The following is a 19,867-nucleotide window of genomic DNA, read 5'->3' as shown; positions in this document are numbered from 1 at the left end:
TGCTGCAAGTCTTAATGATTATTGTGTTATAAGAGAATGGGAGTATTCAAAGGAAAGTCAAAGAATATTTATTCTTTTATGGAAAAGAGGTCCGTGAGTTAAACTGAAAAAAAAAAAATACTTAGTGGGTGGTCTCTCGTTCTGGTTCATTACAAAAATTGTTACTTGTTAAATTGATCAATCATGCCCTTTGCGGCGCACTTAAAGATTCCAAGGGAAAGTGGAAAACCTATACTTATTACTTTCTTGAAGGTCGAGGACGAGATTTATGGATCTATATAAACTTTCCAACCGATTTAACATGCACGTGAGCTTGGGAACAATGCCTGGGTTTTAGACTAATTCTGCTTCAGTATTTGAAGCTATCACACATATCAGATCTCTGTTTTTGAAGCCGAGCGACTTAAAACTCAATTCAAGCCGTTTTTGGCGACCTTGCAGTTCGTTCACTAAAGGCTGGTTTTCGAGAAATGCTCTATCAGCGCATGGCAAATTGTGATTTACAAGGACTGAACTCTAGCGTTAGCCAGCTTAAGTTATTGGTCACATGGGAAGCTGCATTTGGTCTGCCATCGTAGCCTTATCGGCATTTGCTATTTTTCCTACTCGGACACTACAGCTGTACTGAGCTGCTGCTTTTTTCCTTAAGAGTGAAAATGGCGCATGCCTAGAGGCAGTACATGCGAGAGGTGGTACTCGTGTGTTTCCTCCACGCGTCCTCGCGTGTACTCGCGCCATATATTCACACCTGCATGATGCACCCGTTACTCTATACGCAGGCTAATCAATGTCTTTCTGTCACTCGTGCTTTGTTTTAACTACAATTCTGCAATGACGTTAAAACTAAGTGTATCAATGTCGATTGCCCTTTAAATGCCAGTAAGCCATGTTAACTCCTTTTTAAACCAAGAAACGCAGGTTTTCGTTCATTCTCTGGGTGCCAAAGATTTATCTTGTGCCATTCGAAAAACAATGAAGCACGTGGAGAACCGGTGGCATGGCCCTGTGTATTTATTTCAGTGTTTATGTTTTCTCCATTTTCGCTGCGACGCGCGGGACGTAAAAACTCAGCCAAGCTGAACCGCCGTCTTCTAGAGTAAGAGAGTCCCTGGAGGTGAATTTGGTCGCCAATTTGGCTGTTAATGCATGACCCTCGCGCTAATATCATCTCGCTCATAGCGCTCTTGATTGGACCGTTCATTTTTCCAACCAGCTGATATATGATATCTACGGTATGAGTCAGCGTTCTTCTCAAAAATATGAAATTTGAAACGCATCCTGGAATTAAATAAAATCACCTTTACATAACGGAGGGAATCTGGTATCTATGATGCTACCAATAACACTGATTACTAATAAGTAATGGATTACTTTCGAAAACCCGATTATTTGTGATTTTCCTGATACGAATAGAGAAGGAGGCAAAACAACGAAGGTAAAAAAAATCGTTTTAGACTAACTGACACTTATCAGTCTAACCAGGCTAATTTCCCTCTCTTGCCACCGCGTAAGAGAGGGTGGCTGAGCGCAGGTAATTGTAAGTCCATATTCCCGGTCCATATTACTTTCGTTCTTTCCTGAGTTTCCATTTATTTTAGACGGTTCATTTGTCAGACTATACCAATTGATGGTTTTCAGTGTTTAGTCAAGGCTTTGTTTTTTGAAGGAAAAAATAATTTTGCGTGCCACTTCGCTCGGGCAAAGAATAGATCTCCTGTTGAGTTTTTTGCTCTTTTCGTCAGTGTCACCAACCACAGACACAAGGAAATTTTAATAATCAGTTTAGCGCGAGTTGTGAAACACAACAGAAATGCACTCACTAATTTTCCGCATTGATGAAGTATTCTGCTTGGTTCGCCTTTCAAATGCGTCATATCCATTGTCTAACTTCCAGTTTCAGGTTAATTACTGCCTATTGCTGCAGGCTGAGAACGTAAAATGGACTCTTTTCCTTTCATTTCATTTCCGTTGTCGTCAAACAGTCATTACTGCGTGCCCGCCTGTACTTTCCAAAAGCTTCTCAAGAGCAGATGGCAAATATAAAAATAGACTTGCGCGAATATTGACTAACTTAATTAAGCTCGGTTCTAACATAAGTTATTTCCAAAAACAAAGCAGTTGAATGTTGATCTGATCACATTTTGTCTTCCTTACACTTGGCAAAATAAGAAAGCACTTCTAAAAAATGATATCTCGTATTTCTCAGAATTTATGAACCTGTGAGTAAAGCTTGGTGCATACGAATCCTAACGTGACCATAACTGAATGCATTTTAAGCTCATTTGCGTTCCGTTTCCATCAAAAGGTTATTGTGATTCTGTCTTCTGTCTTGTGTGACATGTGCCAATCATTACATATGACAGCAGCCTGATCAAACAGGGAGGTACGTTGCTCCATAGGCGCTGTCTCGGATAAAGCTCGTGAGGTCCGGCTTGAGAGCGGAACTCTTCAGCTGCTTTGTACCGTGCTATTCCCGTTATTTTCTGCCTGGTTTTGCTCAGTTACAGTCCCTTGGATCCGCTATGTCAAAAGATTGGTCTCACGGGTTGTTCGGCTGCTTCGATGACTGTGGTACTTGCCTTGTAACGTATTTCTGCCACTGTTACACCGCTGGAAAGAACGCCGAGGCGGTCGGAGACAGTTGCTTGCTGTGTGGACTGGCGACGTTCGTTCCACTGGCGAACATCTTCTTCATGGCGCAGATCCGATCCAAGATCCGCGAGGCTAAAGGAATCGACGGTACCTTCCTGAACGACCTCTTGGCCACTTGCTGTTGCCCGTTGTGTATGCTGGTTCAGTCGGCACAAGAAGTTAAAGGCGGACCCGGAGCCATGGCTATCGCTCGCTCGTAACCCGACGTCAGCAGCAGATTCCACGGAGGTGTTCGCAGCTTTCGTCTACAGGAAGATGAAGTTAAGATTTATATTTTTTAGTTTTAGTAGAACCAACTGCAAGTGAAAGAGGCAAAGAGGAAAATTTTACAAAAGCGATTGTGAAATATCTTAAGATGAAACTGATCTGTTTGTAGTGTTTTAATGTTGGCCTATATTTCAAGCTCAATATACAATCTAGCTATTCTATAGTCAATCATACTTATTAACTGGATCTGTTCACTTTTCTTGAAACTGACTCTGGACAAGGAGAGAACATTTTATACCGCGTTATCACGTTTCTACCGTTTTCAAGGGGTGTGTAATCATACAACTCTGACCCCAGGTTGAACAGACATTCGCTTTACTTTGTTTTTGGTTAACAGATATGTGGAGATTTTGTAATTCTGATCAGTCCTTTTAATTAAAAAAAAGATCCTCGATGAGGCTTGCGGTTAAAAAAGGTTATTGGTTTCGATACTTTTTCGTGGAATTAAATCTCGTGCTGAAGTTTCGTCAAGATGTGAGTGTATTTCATATTTTTCCGCTTAGCTAACGTGACACTCAATATCCCGTCCTCTCGAGAATGTTTGCAATGTTAAACACCTTTTATCACGCTGAACATCACTGTTGCTTCGAATACCCATGTTATTTTTCTAATCAGTTCAGATCCATTTTCCACAAGAAATTGCTTGTTCCTTTACTTTGATCATACAACATATTCAAAACTTGAAAACAAGAAAGAGCAACGTGGCGAAATTTGCATTTTGGCGAGCTAATAAGAATAAGAAAGTGAAATATCAGGTACCTGATATCATATTTGACAGCCGCTACGTGGTGACTGAAACCCTATTGTAAAGGATTCAACGAGTGAACAAATCCTTACTGTTCGACTCGGACCCGCGTGCTATTTTTAAAATTTTCTTTAAAATTAAAGCGCACACGGAGGAGTTTATCAGTATATTATTCGAAGTTATCTATTGTAAGAATGCAAAACAGTACACGGCTGATTTTCAAACCACAAAAAAAAAAAAAAAGATCACAGAACAGCTGTTCATTAGACAAACAAGGAAAAAGGCGTCCAAATATAGCAAGTGGGTCACGCTCCAATTCCCATGACTTCACGCGCGTAAGATAAGCTGGCTGAGGGTTGTTCTCGCGACATGGCAAAAAAGCGCGCCGAAAATTGAAGCTACGAAATAAACAAAGGAGGCCAAAAGCATGGACAACGGAGCCGAGGGGTAGGGGGGCAGCCCCCCCCCCCCCCAATTTCCAGCAAAATATTTTTACAATTATCTCCAGAACCCCCCACAAGTTAGCGGCTATGGGGCTCCCTTGTAAGCCCACCAAATTCAAAATACACAACGCCATCCCTGAAAATTAAAAGAGCTTACGGGAATGCACGAGTCGCCTCGAGTGTTCGCGTGGGTGTTGTTGTGCTCTCACTTATTTTTTCGCTTCTGGCGCGACGACATTCCACTGTGAATGGATCGCGGGTGGTCACCCTTTTCCTGGATGGAAGGTTGGGACTTGCGTGGAACATCTATCAAGAAAATAATTATTTAGATATAGCCGTTCAAATCAACAGTCCACAAAGTCAAGCATTCGCACTGGCGTTTCGTTGAAGAAAGTGGTGTTCACGGGTATTTTTGGAAGACTGGGGCATCTGAAAAATGCCATTACAAGCAAGAGAAAATTAAGTCATGGTCTCTACAAGTTATTATCGGAATATATGAAAAGAGGCATTTGAAAGATGTTCTTCGTTACGTGGGGAAAGTTCCTGCAATTTGACACACAATGTCATTAAGTGTGTGGACTGTCAACGGCTACCCCGTCTTGCAGATGAGGTTATTGAAGGGTATGTACAGTACAGTCTCGGTAGTAGGAGGGAAAAGAAGTCAAAGAAAAGAAATCGGCGAGCAGAGAGCTGTTGGTAGTAGTGATCTCCCTCCGGGATCTTCCTCACCAGACTGCGCTCGACTCATTACTCCCGCCAATTCGTTTTTCACTCTTTTTACCCCAAAGACAGGATGCACGAGAAACTAAAAAAAATTGCACTTCTTCAAGATACTTGTGATAACTATAAAGTAGGGTTCAAAACCATCATACAATTTTGAAAAATTGAATCGGTTCTGAACCACACCAACGGAATTTTTAAACTTCATTTTGGAAAAATTTATATCATGTTTATCACAAGTCAAAAATTTAACAACGGTTTTCACCGAGTCGTTTTTAGAATAGGTTCTAAAAGTTTAAATTACAGGTGTTTAGTTTTTAACAGATTACATTGTTGCCGTCATGAAGATGACCATCAATTCATTTCACCAATGATTGGGTGTTTATATGATAGCTATATTGCAGCATCACTTGATACAGAATGATAGTATTGATCCCTTAGAGTTTATTAAATTAGCAGAATGTGCTGGAAACTGTTACCAGCCGTTAGCCACCTTAAGGTGGGGGTACACATGAATTTAAGCGAAATTTTAGGAAGTTTAAAGAGGGATTAAAAGGATAAAAAGGGGTTTGGAACACCACCGGGTTGGTGGGCAACTGTTTGGCGTACGTCTACCAATTTCTAACTTCAAATTCTAATTTTAAAACAACATCAAATCTTCAAAATTTCCTATTTCCATAAATTTTACTAATCCTTTGAGAAAAACTATTTATCCCCAAATATACCCAAAAATCACCAAAAAATTTGCAAAACAGCCCAAAACGTAGCTATGTGAAATGAGCACAAAGATTTTTCACTGCTTGAAACGTGAACGAGATATTTGCATTCAAACCATAATACCCAGCAAAAATATGGCTTTCATGTTAACCCCTGCCTTAAGGTGGTATGTACTCTATGATATGGCGATGATCATGAAAAATTCCATTTTTTGAAAATACAAGATTTAAATGACCCTCGAACACTTGTTAAAAACATTTTGAAACGATCTTGCCGACTTTGCCTCTAGATAAATGTGAAATTTAAGGAAAGTACACAGTGGTATAAGTGTTCTTACGTAGCAACGGCTATAGCAACGGCTGTTTACTGAGTAAGAACATGACCAAAAATATAGATTAGTTTTAACATATATGAACGATACTTTGTAGTAACGCTGTAAAGACATGCACAACTCTATTGATGTAATTACTTGTGAAAAGCTTTGCCTGAATTACCATCACAGACTTATTCATTTATATGTTCCTTATGAAACGGAACATTTCCTGAAACTGTGGTAACTTTTTTACAAACTGGAACAACCGTTACACCCCCCCCCCCAACCTCGAGATCCAATCTGCACCCCCCCCCCCCCCACTCAATATTTCCCCACTCAATATTTGGCTTGTTAAATGCCTTTGACCTGGTCAGTCGTAGTGGGCTCTTCCAAATCCTTCAGAAGATCGGCTGCCTACCAAAACTCCTCGCCCTCATCACCGCCTTCCACAAGGACATGCAGAGCACCGTCTGCTTTGATGGAGCCACCTCGGATGCCTTCCCAGTCAGCAGTGGAGTAAAGCAGGGCTGCGTTTTGGCGCCAACCCTGTTCGGGATTTTCTTCTCGATGTTACTCCACTACGCCTTTGCCGATTGCTCGGAGGGTGTATACATTCGGACGAGGTCAGATGGCAAGCTTTTCAACATTGCCAGGCTCCGCGCCAAAACCAAGACTCTTAAAGTGTTCATACGCGAGCTGTTGTTCGCGGATGATGCTGCCCTGGCATCCCACAGCGAGGCAGGCCTTCAACGCTTGGTTGATAAGCTGTCTCACGCCTGCAAGGAGTTCGGCCTTACCATCAGTCTAAAGAAGACAAACATCCTAGCCCAAGATGCAGAGGCACCTCCCGTCATTACCATCAACAACACTGAACTGGAGGTCGTGAACTCTTTCACTTACCTAGGGTCAACAGTGTCAAGCAAGGCGTCGCTAGATGTCGAGATCAGTTCAAGGATCGCCAAGGCAGCCGGCGTTATGGCCAACCTCAACAAGAGAGTGTGGATTAACGACTTGTTGAGCGAGAGGACCAAGCTGCAAGTCTACCGATCTTGTGTCCTTTCCACTCTCCTTTACGGAAGCGAGTCGTGGCCCACATACGCCAGACAAGAGAAGCGGCTCAACGGGTTCCACCTCCGCTGCCTTCGGCGTCTCCTTCAGATCAAATGGCAGGACAGAGTCTCCAACACCAATGTTCTTCAATGAGCCGACATGCCGAGCATCCCTACACTACTCATCCATAGACGCCTACGGTGGCTCGGTCATGTTCACCGTATGGAACCCGATCGCTTGCCAAGGCAAGTCCTCTACGGGGAACTGTGGGAGGGCGCCCGACGCGTGGGCCGACCACTCCTTCGCTTTAAGGATGTTTGCAAGCGTGACCTGCGACTCGCTGAATTCAATCCCAATACCTGGGAGGTCCTCGCGCAAGACCGCGCCGCCTGGCGTCACGGTGTGAAGGAGGGGGCACTCAGGGCCGAGACGAAGGCCAGGGCCGAGGCGACAATCAAGCGGGCGGCGAGAAAGGAACGACAAGTATCAGTTCGTGAGGCCACCAGCTACATCTGTGCCAGCTGCAACAAAGATTGCCACTCAAGAATCGGGCTTTTGAGTCACTCAAGAGCCTGTCGACACTGATGCGCTGACCATCGCCTCTCTGAGACGAGGATGCCAACACAAATGCTTCATCGATCATGTAAGACACGTTTAAGGGCATTTTTCTGAAACGTCTACTAAGTACCATCTGACTTCACACCAACATTTGTACTTTGAGGGTAATTCCTGAAACTTCGGGTAATCAAAGACCAATAGTGTCGTGACGCAATAAGCCAAAAAAAATCGTAACATTTTAACGTCTGTCACGTGACACTAGATAATTTGTCCACTGGATTTGGTGCAAAGTAAGGTTATTTCCAAATTAAGCCTGTAAAAAGCACTGAAAACAAGAGTTAACTGTCAAAACTTTGATTAATTGCACAGAATGAAACAGAAACTTACAAGATGTACTTGTTTTGAAAGTCAAATCTTGTTTTGTAAACTAGCAGGAACTGTTGGAATCAACGCTATAAAATAAAACCCCAAAAGGGTGCGGCTGGTTGCCATTTTGATTAAAACCATCGAAATTTATTTTCTGTTCATGAGTGTAATCGCACGCAATTGATCTTTCTTCACCATATTTAAACAAACTTTTTGGTCCCTTTAAAGGGACCATTCCACCTTATTAAACAAAATTAAATGTGCCCAAACCACAATCTCGTTCCCAGGGACTCTCTGAACAAATCAAGCACGCCCACCCTGTTTGAACGGGGGAGGGGGAGACAAAGCGCAGACCTACCGCGTCACCGTTTACGCCTATAACGTGGGCTAACCTGATTTATTTATGACGTTCTGGCTGATAAACCGGCTATTTTCAGGCCCTGTTGACTCAAAACTTTTGCCACATTTCCGTGGGAGAAATAAAACCCATTAACTTTAAATGGGACACGTTGGGTCAATATTGATTATCGTTTGCTCGATTCACGTTTTGGATTTTACAACCACCAAATCGTTGAGAGCATTTCAGTTCTTGTAAAAACAGCCCTGAAAATCTCATAGATGAATTAGTAAATACATCACACAGAAATCCTAATCTAACGGCCGGAAACAAATGAGAAACTGATTTGCGTAAGACCATTGAGGACTATTGAACCAAGAAGTAGCAATAAAACACAACTTCCGGTCTTGCTTTTCCTGTGTCGTTAAATTGACACAAAAGTTGTCAAATTCTGAGCGAGAGATCAACAACGAAGCACGTAGCAACTGTTTAAACCAGTATTTATAGTTCAGTCAACACCAATCTGTCAGGGTGGTGACAGCCTCTGGGTCATTCATTTACACATAAGCGTGTAGCGCTTCAAGTAGTTATTGGGTCGAATTGAACGAGTCAACAGTGGAATTTTCAGACTCTCTATAGCTCTGCGTATCATTGGCCTCGACGTGGCTGCCTTGCGTTGAAGAAGATCATGTCATCCCATATAACAAGACAAAGATCTAGAGAGGGAAGTGGAGAAGCCAAGGATTTAGAAACTCAACCCAACAGGACTGTGGATTCAGTTATGCATGACAAACCTTCGTTTTGTTTGAACGAGGAGCAGAGAAAGATGAAGTCGTTTCACGAACGTAAAACGGACGTGGATTCAGCCATAGAGTGGATCGCGAAAGAAATTGTAAGCACCGATTTTAATATTCTTAAATATCAGACTCAAAGATAATCCTGTTGTGCATGTGAAAGAAAAATCAGGCAATACATAGCTGATAGAGATTAGACAACAAAACGTTTTCTATGACTCATTAAGACCACCACTTGAGACAATCGCCCTTTTGAGGCAGATATTTACATGTTATAAATAAAATATCATGCAATGTCGCGAAAGAAATCTAGATGTCTTTCATTTTAAAATTCACAAAGCTAACAACACTTTTTGACATACTGTCTTCCATCTCGGACAGCTTTTATCTCTGAGTACAATATTTTTTTCTTATCCGTCGTCATCAATAATTACTCAGTACTTGTCGTGACCTCTGCAAGACGGGGCACGTGTTTTGAAAGTAAACACGTCATTGCGTTCTTCTAGAAAAACAATTCCTGCAGTGTTTATATTGCTCTAGCCACGGGAAGCCTGGCGGTACGTGTGCCACTGGGGCGTGTTAACATTTTTGTGCAGATCAAGAGCTGTTAAATTTACTCCGGAACGTTTCATGCGATCTAAAAATGCTGTTATAGGGTTGGCTTAGCGTACGCGCGCCAGTGAACGATTTCTCCTTGGACGCCGTGTTAGAAAGAAAACATTGATAGGAATTTTTTGGCTATCACGCGTAAGTTTGCATATAGATACAACCCTGCAAGCTCTCTTGTTTGGGTTTCGCACACGGCGCAGACTGCCCTTGTTTGGGTTTCACATGCAAATGTCATCGATTTACGGGCCGTTGAGAAGAGAGCCTGCTTGCATAGTAGTACCATGGGCTTGTAGGTTTCATTAGGCTAAAAAGCCCTCTGGGACCCAGGGTACCAGGAGTTTGTATGCGGTCATGCTTTTTTTGGGGGGGGGTGGGTTAGGAGACAATTGCTCTCGACTTGACAGGAGCAAAGAAAGGGTTGGAGCTCATGAGCATCAAGACAGAGGGATGAGTGGCGGACAATGGAGAATGGGGTGACATCCACTGCAGAAGAGGGGGTGGGGGAGCTACCTGAAGGAGGGTCTTGTAAATCATTCTTAAGTTACAAGTATACCACCTTATATTTTGGGCTGAATTACTCCCTGAATTATTTCTCATTATACGGTCCGAGACAGATTGGAAGAGAAAACAACCCCCCTGAAAAAAAAAAGGGAGAGAGAAGTGGAAGCAACTGGTACTTTCTGATTATGTAGGAGGACAAAACAAAGTGTCACGTATGAAAAATTTGCGATTTTACTCCCACAGAAATTCCTAAAGCAGCAAGACCAAAATCTAATGAGACAGTTTGTCAAGCTGCGAGGTGTGCTAAACTCGATAAAGAATCGTCCGCCGCCTACACTCAATCGTAAAAGCAGTCTTCCCGAGAACTCTCCGAATTCACCGATCAGCCCACTTTATCGGATTTCCGAAGATTCTCCGGGGACGTTCTTCAGAGACGAGACCTCTCCGGGGCTGAGACGAAGAGCACAGTCGGATTTTGCGGGATCTGTACCGGAAAACTATCCTGTTTCACCACTGTCTTTGGTTGGCGACGATTACGAGCATTTCGCGATATGAAGGAGAGACAAAAATTAAAGGATTTGCCCGCAAGGCTTTCGAACGTATAGACAACGGTTTCCTTCAGGCGCAGGGACGAAATAAAAGGTCATCAATCTGTAAATGATTTATAACAAGGATGGTTGGAGTCCTCTTAGTGGATAGAAAATAAATATTTGCAGTACTAAAACTTGCTTTTTAATACTTCTATTGACTTCCCTTTTCAGCTGGCCAATCATGAGCCATCACTGCTACATTATTTACATGTTTACAAAGCGTTGTATTAAACCTTGTTCCCAACGACCTCTCCCCCAAAACTGGGAACGAGTTACGTTTTCTTTTGAATGATAAAAATGTTTGCTCTAGGGCGCTTTCCTTTCAACCGAAAATTTCGGTATATTCTGCAATTTTCCGGAAATTTACACCATTTGCGCCTCTGGTTTCGCTTCCCTTGATAGGTTCCAAAAAAGATTGTGCAACATGCTGTAACCAATCGGAGCAAACATACAGTTTTTTTTTCAACCAATCAGAAGCAAACCCAATACAGTCGTGACTTGGGTTACGTACGTTTTCCCGCTCTTGGAACTGTCTGCATCGACTCCTGATTGGTTCATTTTGTAAACTCGTTAGTTGTGATTGACAAGCGGGAATTAGAAATTGATTCATTTGATTTAAGTTCCTGAACCAACGATGTTCACTTTACTACTAAACGACACATCAGACAGTGTTTCCTCATGGCAGCTCAGTCAAGTAACGTAGCAGGTTGTTTCGGTCGGAATTCTTTCTGAGGCCGCAAATGTCATCAGGAGTGTTGCCAAGCGACTACAAGACGTTCGTCAGGAATAAAAGAGTTTAGAGAACAAGTTGTCGTGAGCGCCCTGAAGGAAGTCAGCCACAGGGACTGCAGTGGTCGCCTCCTCTACGGTGGACTTCTCGAACCTGTCAGCAAATTCAGACAACACTTGTTAGCAACTACACGTACATTATTCTACGTGAGATGACGTATATATAGATGAGTACAGAAACTTGTTCTTCTGAAGGAAGAGTTTCAGCTGCCAAAGCTGTGCTACGGGCTAAAATTCTAACAAAGAAGCCAAAACATGCTTTGGTTTTCGATTCAAAATTGCCAAGTACTACATGTTCTACAAATATTACAAACAACGGAACCCTTACTTTTTCCTTATTTCTTCCGCGGTCTTTTGCATTTCAAACTGGATGGACTGGGCCTGTGGGTTATACAGGAACATAGATTTAATAACAATACATCATAAAAGTTTTCTTCTGGCCGCTTGTCCAATCATTCAGCCAAGCATTGAGCCTATGATGACATCTTGTGCCAATCATTTAGCCAATCACTGTAGCGGGAACAGAAATTAACCAATCAGGAGTTATTGCGAAAGCTTGCAACTGGTGAAAAGCGCGGGAAAGAATGTAGCAGATGCCAAGCGCGGAGAAAACATGCTGCCGTGCTTCATTGGCTGAGGGGGTCATAGCGGTATAGTGATTGGCCGATAAAAGGTCATAAGCACAACTTGCCTAAACGTTTTTACGACAGAATTGCAGAGACCAAGCTTGCGGCAACAAGGGAAGGTTAAGTTACTTAGCAACCACGCTGACGCAAGAACGACAACTGAGAGCTCAAGAACTACTCGCAGCCTCATAACTAATGGCATCAGTTACCTGTAAAGGACCAATATTGCCAAGTCTCACAGCGCTGGCAATGACCGTTCGCAGTGTTGAAAACAGAAAAAGTTGTTGAGTCTGAACAAGTGACAGCTCTAACAGACCACACATGAAGCCAAACACTGCTGCAAAGTGACCATGCAGGCGCTTGTTTTCGAGTTCGACCTGAAACGAAACAGAAACAACTTCTGATAAGGTAAATTTGGGTGCGTAACATTTGGCAAAATGTGGAAATTTCGGGTGGTAATAAAATAAATTAAATAAAAAGAAATAAACAAGAATATGAAGTAGCACGTCCCATGGAGACCCTCTTCGTCCACAGGTTCGGAAACTTTGCATAAAATATTTTCAAAAATGCAAGAGAGTTCTCGATGTTTTCAGTTTGTCTCCAGTTGTCACACACGATATTAACCCTAAGATTGTCACATTTCATCATCATGGTCGGGAAAGAGATTTCCTAGTTTTATACAAGAGACAATATCCACTAGACGAACTCGGACAAGTTTTTTATCTTGCGCATGGTTATACCTCTCAAACACGAGACGAACTATTTGCTTTCATGGTGCGTCTTGAATGACAAATTAAGAGACGAACTTCTCTGAGAGGGCGCTTATTAAGACGAGTAACAAAGGAATTATGCTTCGGAATGGTTACGCCTGTCACTATAAAGACAGGCAGAGTGCAGACCCAGGGGAGGTACTTTGGGAATTTCTGGGTGGGGATGTGTCGCTGGGACCCTGGAACCCTTAGCCTATACCAGAGCTAGTTCAGCTGAATTTTGCTACCCTATACTAGAGTAAACTCCCCAAATCCCCCATCTATCAACACTGTTGAGGCTGATTTGCGTAAATTTAAACTTGCTGATTTGATTTTTTTATATTTTTGAGTGGCAATTCCTGGTTTCCTTAGTCTAGATAAAATCTTCAACTAACTAGTCAGTTTTGTGAAAAATGATACCCTATTCTAGACCCAAACGCTCTGATTTATATACCCTATCCTAGAGTAAACTGCTTGAAAACCATACCCTTCACAGTGGCACATACCTATATAGCCCATATATGGCAGTGCCCCCCCCGGGAGTGTAGATAACTCGTCAAGACGAGCTGAGGACTTAATTACTGAGTCTGATACGTTTTTCACGTTTTCACACAAGATACATAAAACAGGAGACCCTTAATTGGTCTGACATATTACATGCGTCCCTGGTACAAAGAAACAAAAAGGACCATTTACCGTTGTACTTATCGAGGACGGACGTGAAAGCCAACTTGTGACGGTCAAGAGGAACATGGAAACGAGGTGGAGTGATCAATTAACAATTTCAGGGATGGGGAAGGGGATGGTGGGGTTAAGTAAATAAGTGAGGCTAATATTAGACTTCACCGAGTGTTTTAGAATTTAAATGAACGTGAATTCATCTTTGATCGGGATAGCGATTGTATTGAGCAACAGTAAATGTACCTGTAAATTCTTCATTTCTTGATTTCCAAATGTTTTGCAAGCTGTATCAAGTAAGGAGCTCCCCTAAGGACATAAAGGAAATACTTCAGTTAAATTATGTAAATTTAATTACACAATTTATACCCACCTGAACTGATTATTTTTTTACACCCTTGGATAAGATCCTGTTAGTTCTCCTTTCTGAGGTTTCAAGAAGGGAAGGGGGGGGGGGGGGGGGGGGAGGATAAATCTCATTTCCCAGCCCTAATTTTGCCTAAATCTCATTTCCCCCCTATTTTTCCCAAATCCCAGTCTTGTTTGTGATTTCTAGTCCCAGTGACTCACTCCAAATCCTATTTTCCCAGCGAAAAAATAAAACAAACTAAATAATTAAAAGTGAATCTTGCTCTACACATCAGGACTTTTCTGAGGTTAAAATGCTTGTAAAACACGATGTTTAGAGCAGTTTACTGCTCTCCTTCCGGAACCATGGTTCCAGCTCAATGTGGCAGACTTTGTTGTCTTTTTGGACCTGCAGTCTCAGATTTTTGGTTGGCTGCTGTGCACCTGCAGTCACAAGATTTTCTCAGTTCAGTTTGTTTCTGTTGTTTGAGGGATTTTTGGTGTTATGGATCAACTAGGTTCTTGTACTATTCCACTTTGTTTTTCTGAATCAAAGAAGTGATCTAGGCAGTGAATCCCAGGTCCCACTTTAACCATTCAGACCCCTCCTTATTGTAGAGGTAAAAGAGTTTGAAGAAAATTACCCATAATTTAGGGGATAATGTTGCGATTTACTACCAACTTCTCAAACCTAACATGAAATGCATGAGAAGGAATACAAGAGGTTGTAGAAATAGTATAATTCACAATTGTTATATTTTTTGAAATTGATAAAAATGGCAGATTTATTTTGACCATCTCACCTGACTCTCCTTTTCTATACACTCCTGGGTGAGCACTGTATTAGCCCTTAAACCCTTATTTCCCAGTAGCAATTACTTAATATGTAACTAATTGTTACTTTGATATACCAAACAAAAGGGGAGAAGTAATAAGAATGAAGGATCTCATCATCACAGAAGCCTGGGTGACCTTGATTTTAAATCAAATTCCCTGTAGGGGAATGGCTGGAAATGTAAGGGACACCACCAAAAATTTGGACACTAACCTGCCTGAAGCTTGCTCTGTTTGCCACATGATTACTTAGGTAGGCCTGAATGATCTGATCCAGCTCTATGATTCTCTCAGCATTGTGACACTCCTTATGTGATTCATTGACAAATGGAAGACTAAATGAAGCTGAAAAGATTCATCATTGGCTTAATTTACCTTCAGAGAAGGTTTTATTATGGGTTGGTCCTTGGATGGAATGCTGTTTTGCCAGAGGAAGGTCCCTCTAATAAACATTTTATGGCTGCCTATGGACGGATTGGCCTATGGCATTGCATTGACCATATGCTCAGAAGAGATCGCAACAATGTGGTAAGACAAGCTTTGAACTATCAACCACAGGCAGGAAAAGAGAAAAATTGGAGGGGCAAGGACAACTGGAGGTGATCTGTGCTGCAGGAGTTCAAAAGAGTACACTACTCCTGGGAGAGAGCCAAAGCATTAGCAAACAACCACAGAGGGTAGTGATGGACCTCCTATGCTCCACTGGAGATGACAAGAATTAATGACCATGATGATAATGGATGGAGAGAGTCCCTGTGCATCCAGTAATCGCTGATTGGGCCTTGCTCATCCCTATCTCATTGCAGGGTACTATTGCTACTGGAGATTGCTAGAGATTCCTTAACAGTTCATTGGTACCCATTTATACTTAGTTACTGTACTAGGAGGAGAGAGGCCCTGTGACAGTTGATGTCTTGCTCAAGAATATGAGACAATTAAGAGCACACAGTGATGGTCATATGACTTCCAGATAAGCTCGGCAGAAACAAAACTGACCAAATTAGGGAAAACCACCCCTAATACAGAGAAAACATATATGTAACCATTTGACCCCATAACATGATGAATACTTACTTACTACTGTCTAGCAGTAAGCAGTTGAGACATGGCAATTATCATCACTGTATATCCCAAGTGACAACATCCTGAAGCATATAATTAAAGTGCACCTAACTCCAAAATTTTTTTTCACTAAAATAATAAAGCTTATTTTGTGGAGTAATTTGCCGCAAAAATTTTTAGATTTGGTTAAATCTTTGCGAAAGAACTTGTGCTGCAAAAAGGCTTCTACACTGCAACAAAGTAAAAGACCTGACTGGGACAGCCAAAGCATTCATTTTGGATTTGACATCACAGCTTTAACTCTCCCCAGATTCCCCATGTGCAGTCGCGAACCATTCAAAACTTGGTTTCGAAGGGGCACAGAAATTCACGGATTTAACCAAATCGAAAAATTTTTGTGGCAAATTACTCCACAAAATAAGCTTTATTATTTTAGTGAAAAAAAATTTTTTGGTGTTAGGTGCACTTTAAGATAATTTGCTTCATTATTAAATTGCCACTATGCCCCTGTAAGTTGTTTGCCCATTAAAAGTTCAAAATGCTGATGCACAAAAAGGAATGTATTGTTAAGTGAGAGTAATGAGAATTTCTCATAATAGTTCACGCAATGGATAAAACCACTCAAATGTGAGGACAAAAGTATCAGTTAGCATACCTCCATTTTGAAGGCACGACAAGACAAAGACTTTAAATGCATCTATAGAGAAAGAACAAATTGTATAAAAAATGACATAATGACAGATTAAAATTATGCCACTGAAGTACTTATTTATCATTTGGATTTCATACTCACTAAAGTCTGTCATAAAGCCATGTTTTGTAGCTGATTCAAAACCATAACTGTGAGAATATCCTCCAGTAGGAAAGGCTGAAAATCATATGTTAAAAACGTTAAAAACAACTAAGGGAAGAGGGCAGAGAGGGAGTGGAAACTTAAGGTTATTGTATACCTGTAGAGGTGTCTAGTGTCCAAGTGATGTAGTGTGTCCGGTTTAGACTTTAAGATACCCAATCCACAAATCAAATTAAAACTTAAATAGATTTATTTAATGCTTAATTAGAATTGTATATGTAGTTTTACATATTTTTATTATTGATTAAGGGGGGCTATGATCCAAATCTTCTTCAGGACCTAAAATCCTGACTTCAAGACGGGCAGAATCCAGAATCTGCACCAAAATTCACATTTAATTCACATCATCTTCTGCTGTGTTTTCAAAATCTGCAAATCCACTCAATTTATCACAGAAGTCCACAATCCGTGCGCTTTTTAAGTCCAAATTCGTCGATCTGCAAATCTATTCAACTGCCTCTTGAAAAGATTGGCTCAAGTCCAGAAGATGATGATGAGGCAGAGGATTATATTCAGACCACAGTGACGACTACAAGATCTTGGAGGAGGGCACTATTTTGCCGTGACTAGCTCAGTGAGTTATGTAATTTTGAGTTGTATAATTTCAACTGTTAAGCACTTTGATTGAGGGTGGGCCATGTCATTTCATGTGCACACCCCTAGGGGGCCACATTACTTTATGTGGTGGCAAGAACAGTGTCACTGGAAATTATGTTGAGGAAAATCACAAGAATACACCAGCCCTCTTCCCCCATCTCTAATAAATAACTGGTCCCTTAGTAACTGTATATAGACCCTTTTCATAAATGGCTGCCGAATATAAATTTATGAATTCTTTGGTAAGAGTCAAAATTAACCTCACTAACCTCGTTTAGGTCGATAATTCAAAAGAACTTTACTCTCGAACGCGGTTAGTGAAGCTAATTTAAATGCATACAAAAGAATTTTGAATTGGCAGCCATTTATGAAATTAGGGTCTATATGACAGGAGAATGAAATAAATGTTTAAGTCCGATTACTTTTTAGTCTGGGTTTGTAGGGGTGGGGAGGGACAGTTTAATAGATTATGACTTTATTACCGTTATTCGCTCCCTACTGCCCTGGGTTTACACACCCGACAAAAATACGTTCGTCATGTTTTACCTGAATCAGCAATCTGTAATAAAATCCACGTTGATGTTGTTCCCGCCTCTCCTTCGGTTATATCTTGACTGTTTAAATCCGCCATAACATTAGTTCCTAAAGCAGAATATAGCTAGAGATCGCGTCTTTACAGAGTTTATGCATATGAAAGAAAAATAGCTGCCATATTGGGTTTAACAAGTGCCAGTCTTCCCTCATACACGAGGCCGCACGGTTGTAGACATTTCAGTTCAGTATAAACGAGGTAATGGTGTAAAATTAAAAGGCGGCAAAACTTGAAGCGCGGTTTTCTTCCGAAATACTCCTCGCGAAATCTCCTCTAAGCTAAGAAGTCTATATTCTGGAGAAAGATGTCTATATTCTGCGACAAACGAGAAAGTTTACTAGCATTATTGCTGAAAATATTTCACTGAAGCAAGAGTTTTGAAAAAAAACTTACTTGTTTGCCCGGCTGTCATATCATCGAGGCTACAAGCTTAATTTGTGTTGCCTTAAAAAGAACAGGCCTCAAATTTAAGGTAAGAAACTTTACTGAGGTGCTGAGCTCAATCATTATGCCGAAATTAATCTGATTTCAGTTTCTCAACGAAATTGCCTCAGTCGTTTTCTAGTTTTGTTCTAAGCTTCCATGTCTTACATTTGCAAGACTTGTCAATTTATTTAACTATGATTTAACTGCTTCATATTTCTCAAACTCTACGTATCTAGATTTTGCCATTCTTTGCATTTTAGTACTCTCCGGAATGGCATATTGCACATGACAATGATATTTCTTGCAAAATAATCCGGGCTGTGCACGTGCATTATTAATCTTTGTTCACTTCTTTGTCCTCCTTTGCAAAACAAGGACGTGAATTGACCAAGTTCTACGTAGTCTGAGGAACGCTATCGACGATGGCTAATTTTTCGTATTTTGATTTGGAATTGAACGCTGCCATTGCATGTTTTTACCTGAGTACGTTTTAAGAGCCATTGGCATACCGAACAGACCTAGACAGTTGTGAATTTCACTCTTAAAATGTATACATTTTTGACTTGGCGAAAAAATATTGACCTCTCATCAACCAATCGCGAGGGCCGCACTGGGGAACATTGGTCACAGGTCCATACAGAAACAGCCGAGGGTCAATATGCTTGAATATTTGCTCATATTTGCTCAAATATTTGCTATGTGTTCCGAGAAGTGAACAGTTGACTTTGAGGAACAGATAATGTGCAAGGACAAACATCCGAACATATTCAGTTTAAGGTCAAATGGAAGCTGTTAATTGTAATAAATCTTATTTATTCACTTCGCCGCCACCGCGTGAGGCAGTAAAACTCAGGTCACTGTAGAGCAATATTTATCAGTTCATAGCAAATGCTTTGTGGAGACGTTCGCTGCTGAACGGACGCAACCGAGACTTGCGTTCAAAAATTTCTGGTGTCTTTAAAAAATATGCAATGTCACAATGCGGACACACTTTTATAACAAACTCTGTTCTGTTTAATATTAGTACATTAATCTTCCAGAGGTGAATATAAGAATTGGACATACTGATTCGTCAAACAAGCTCGGCTTATGACGCTACATTCACCGCGCTAGGCAATGAATGTAACATTTCTAAGATTGGTTACCGTAAAGCTGGCCACCTTAGCTCGCCAGCAAGCTCTGATGTTTGGTCCAGGGGGCGCGAGCGGTAAACATGCAAGTAAATATTCACCAATATTCACTCTGCCTTCGGTGAATGATTGTTAAATATAACCTTTTCTGTTGCAAAGTAATTACTTTGTTAATGGCAGCTGTTCACTTTACAGAGCCTTTACAGGCTCTTCAATTTGTCTCAACTATGTACAGAGTCCGTGTAGAATTCTATGTCCTTCCGCGCTTTTTCCGCTTTTTCAAAGGAAACAGAAGACGGTCTGGGAGCGTAGGTTGTCGCTGCTAGGGAAATCAATTTAAATTGTAAAATTGCGAAGCTTCATAAAATATCAACTCAAGAGGTAGAGAACAAGAACAAGAGCCTTGAATTCGGCAGATCGTCAGAGCAGTTGATGAAATCACGTAAATCAATTTTTCACATTTTGGGATCGGGAGGTGAATATTGATAAACGGCGAAAGAAAGGCTAGCTGATATCTTTTA

General features: G+C 41.3%; 3 protein-coding genes across 4 annotated transcripts; 2 read left to right on the top strand and 1 right to left on the bottom strand.

The window, feature by feature from the left end:
• Positions 1-2,386: 2,386 nt before the first annotated feature.
• On the top strand, positions 2,387-3,390 carry LOC110065978 (uncharacterized). Its single transcript, XM_020773165.2, has one exon. The coding sequence runs from the start codon at positions 2,523-2,525 to the stop codon at positions 2,850-2,852; it is 330 nt and encodes a 109-aa protein (XP_020628824.1). The 5' UTR covers positions 2,387-2,522; the 3' UTR covers positions 2,853-3,390.
• Positions 3,391-8,635: 5,245 nt separating this feature from the next.
• LOC110066058 (uncharacterized) lies at positions 8,636-10,796 on the top strand. Its single transcript, XM_020773260.2, has 2 exons — positions 8,636-9,060; positions 10,316-10,796. Exons 1-2 carry the CDS (start codon positions 8,857-8,859, stop codon positions 10,625-10,627), a joined length of 516 nt encoding a protein of 171 aa, XP_020628919.2. The 5' UTR covers positions 8,636-8,856; the 3' UTR covers positions 10,628-10,796.
• On the bottom strand, positions 10,782-17,946 carry LOC110066048 (uncharacterized). Of its 2 annotated transcripts, XM_020773249.2 has the most exons (8): positions 17,745-17,945; positions 16,542-16,616; positions 16,404-16,445; positions 14,901-15,031; positions 13,751-13,813; positions 12,287-12,454; positions 11,780-11,832; positions 10,782-11,545 (listed from the first exon to the last, which is right to left on the bottom strand). In XM_020773249.2, exons 1-8 carry the CDS (start codon positions 17,827-17,829, stop codon positions 11,443-11,445), a joined length of 720 nt encoding a protein of 239 aa, XP_020628908.1. In that variant the 5' UTR covers positions 17,830-17,945; the 3' UTR covers positions 10,782-11,442. The 2 variants fall into 2 exon arrangements, with proteins under 2 accessions (XP_020628908.1, XP_089135198.1); XM_089279072.1 differs by having other exon boundaries at positions 16,404-16,616; positions 17,745-17,946.
• Positions 17,947-19,867: the final 1,921 nt, after the last annotated feature.

This window comes from Orbicella faveolata, unplaced genomic scaffold (assembly GCF_042242905.1).
Source record: "Orbicella faveolata isolate gen_17 unplaced genomic scaffold, um_ofav_v1 contig_47, whole genome shotgun sequence".
Taxonomy (NCBI): domain Eukaryota; kingdom Metazoa; phylum Cnidaria; class Anthozoa; order Scleractinia; family Merulinidae; genus Orbicella; species Orbicella faveolata.
This window is presented reverse-complemented; position numbering and strand designations above follow the sequence as displayed.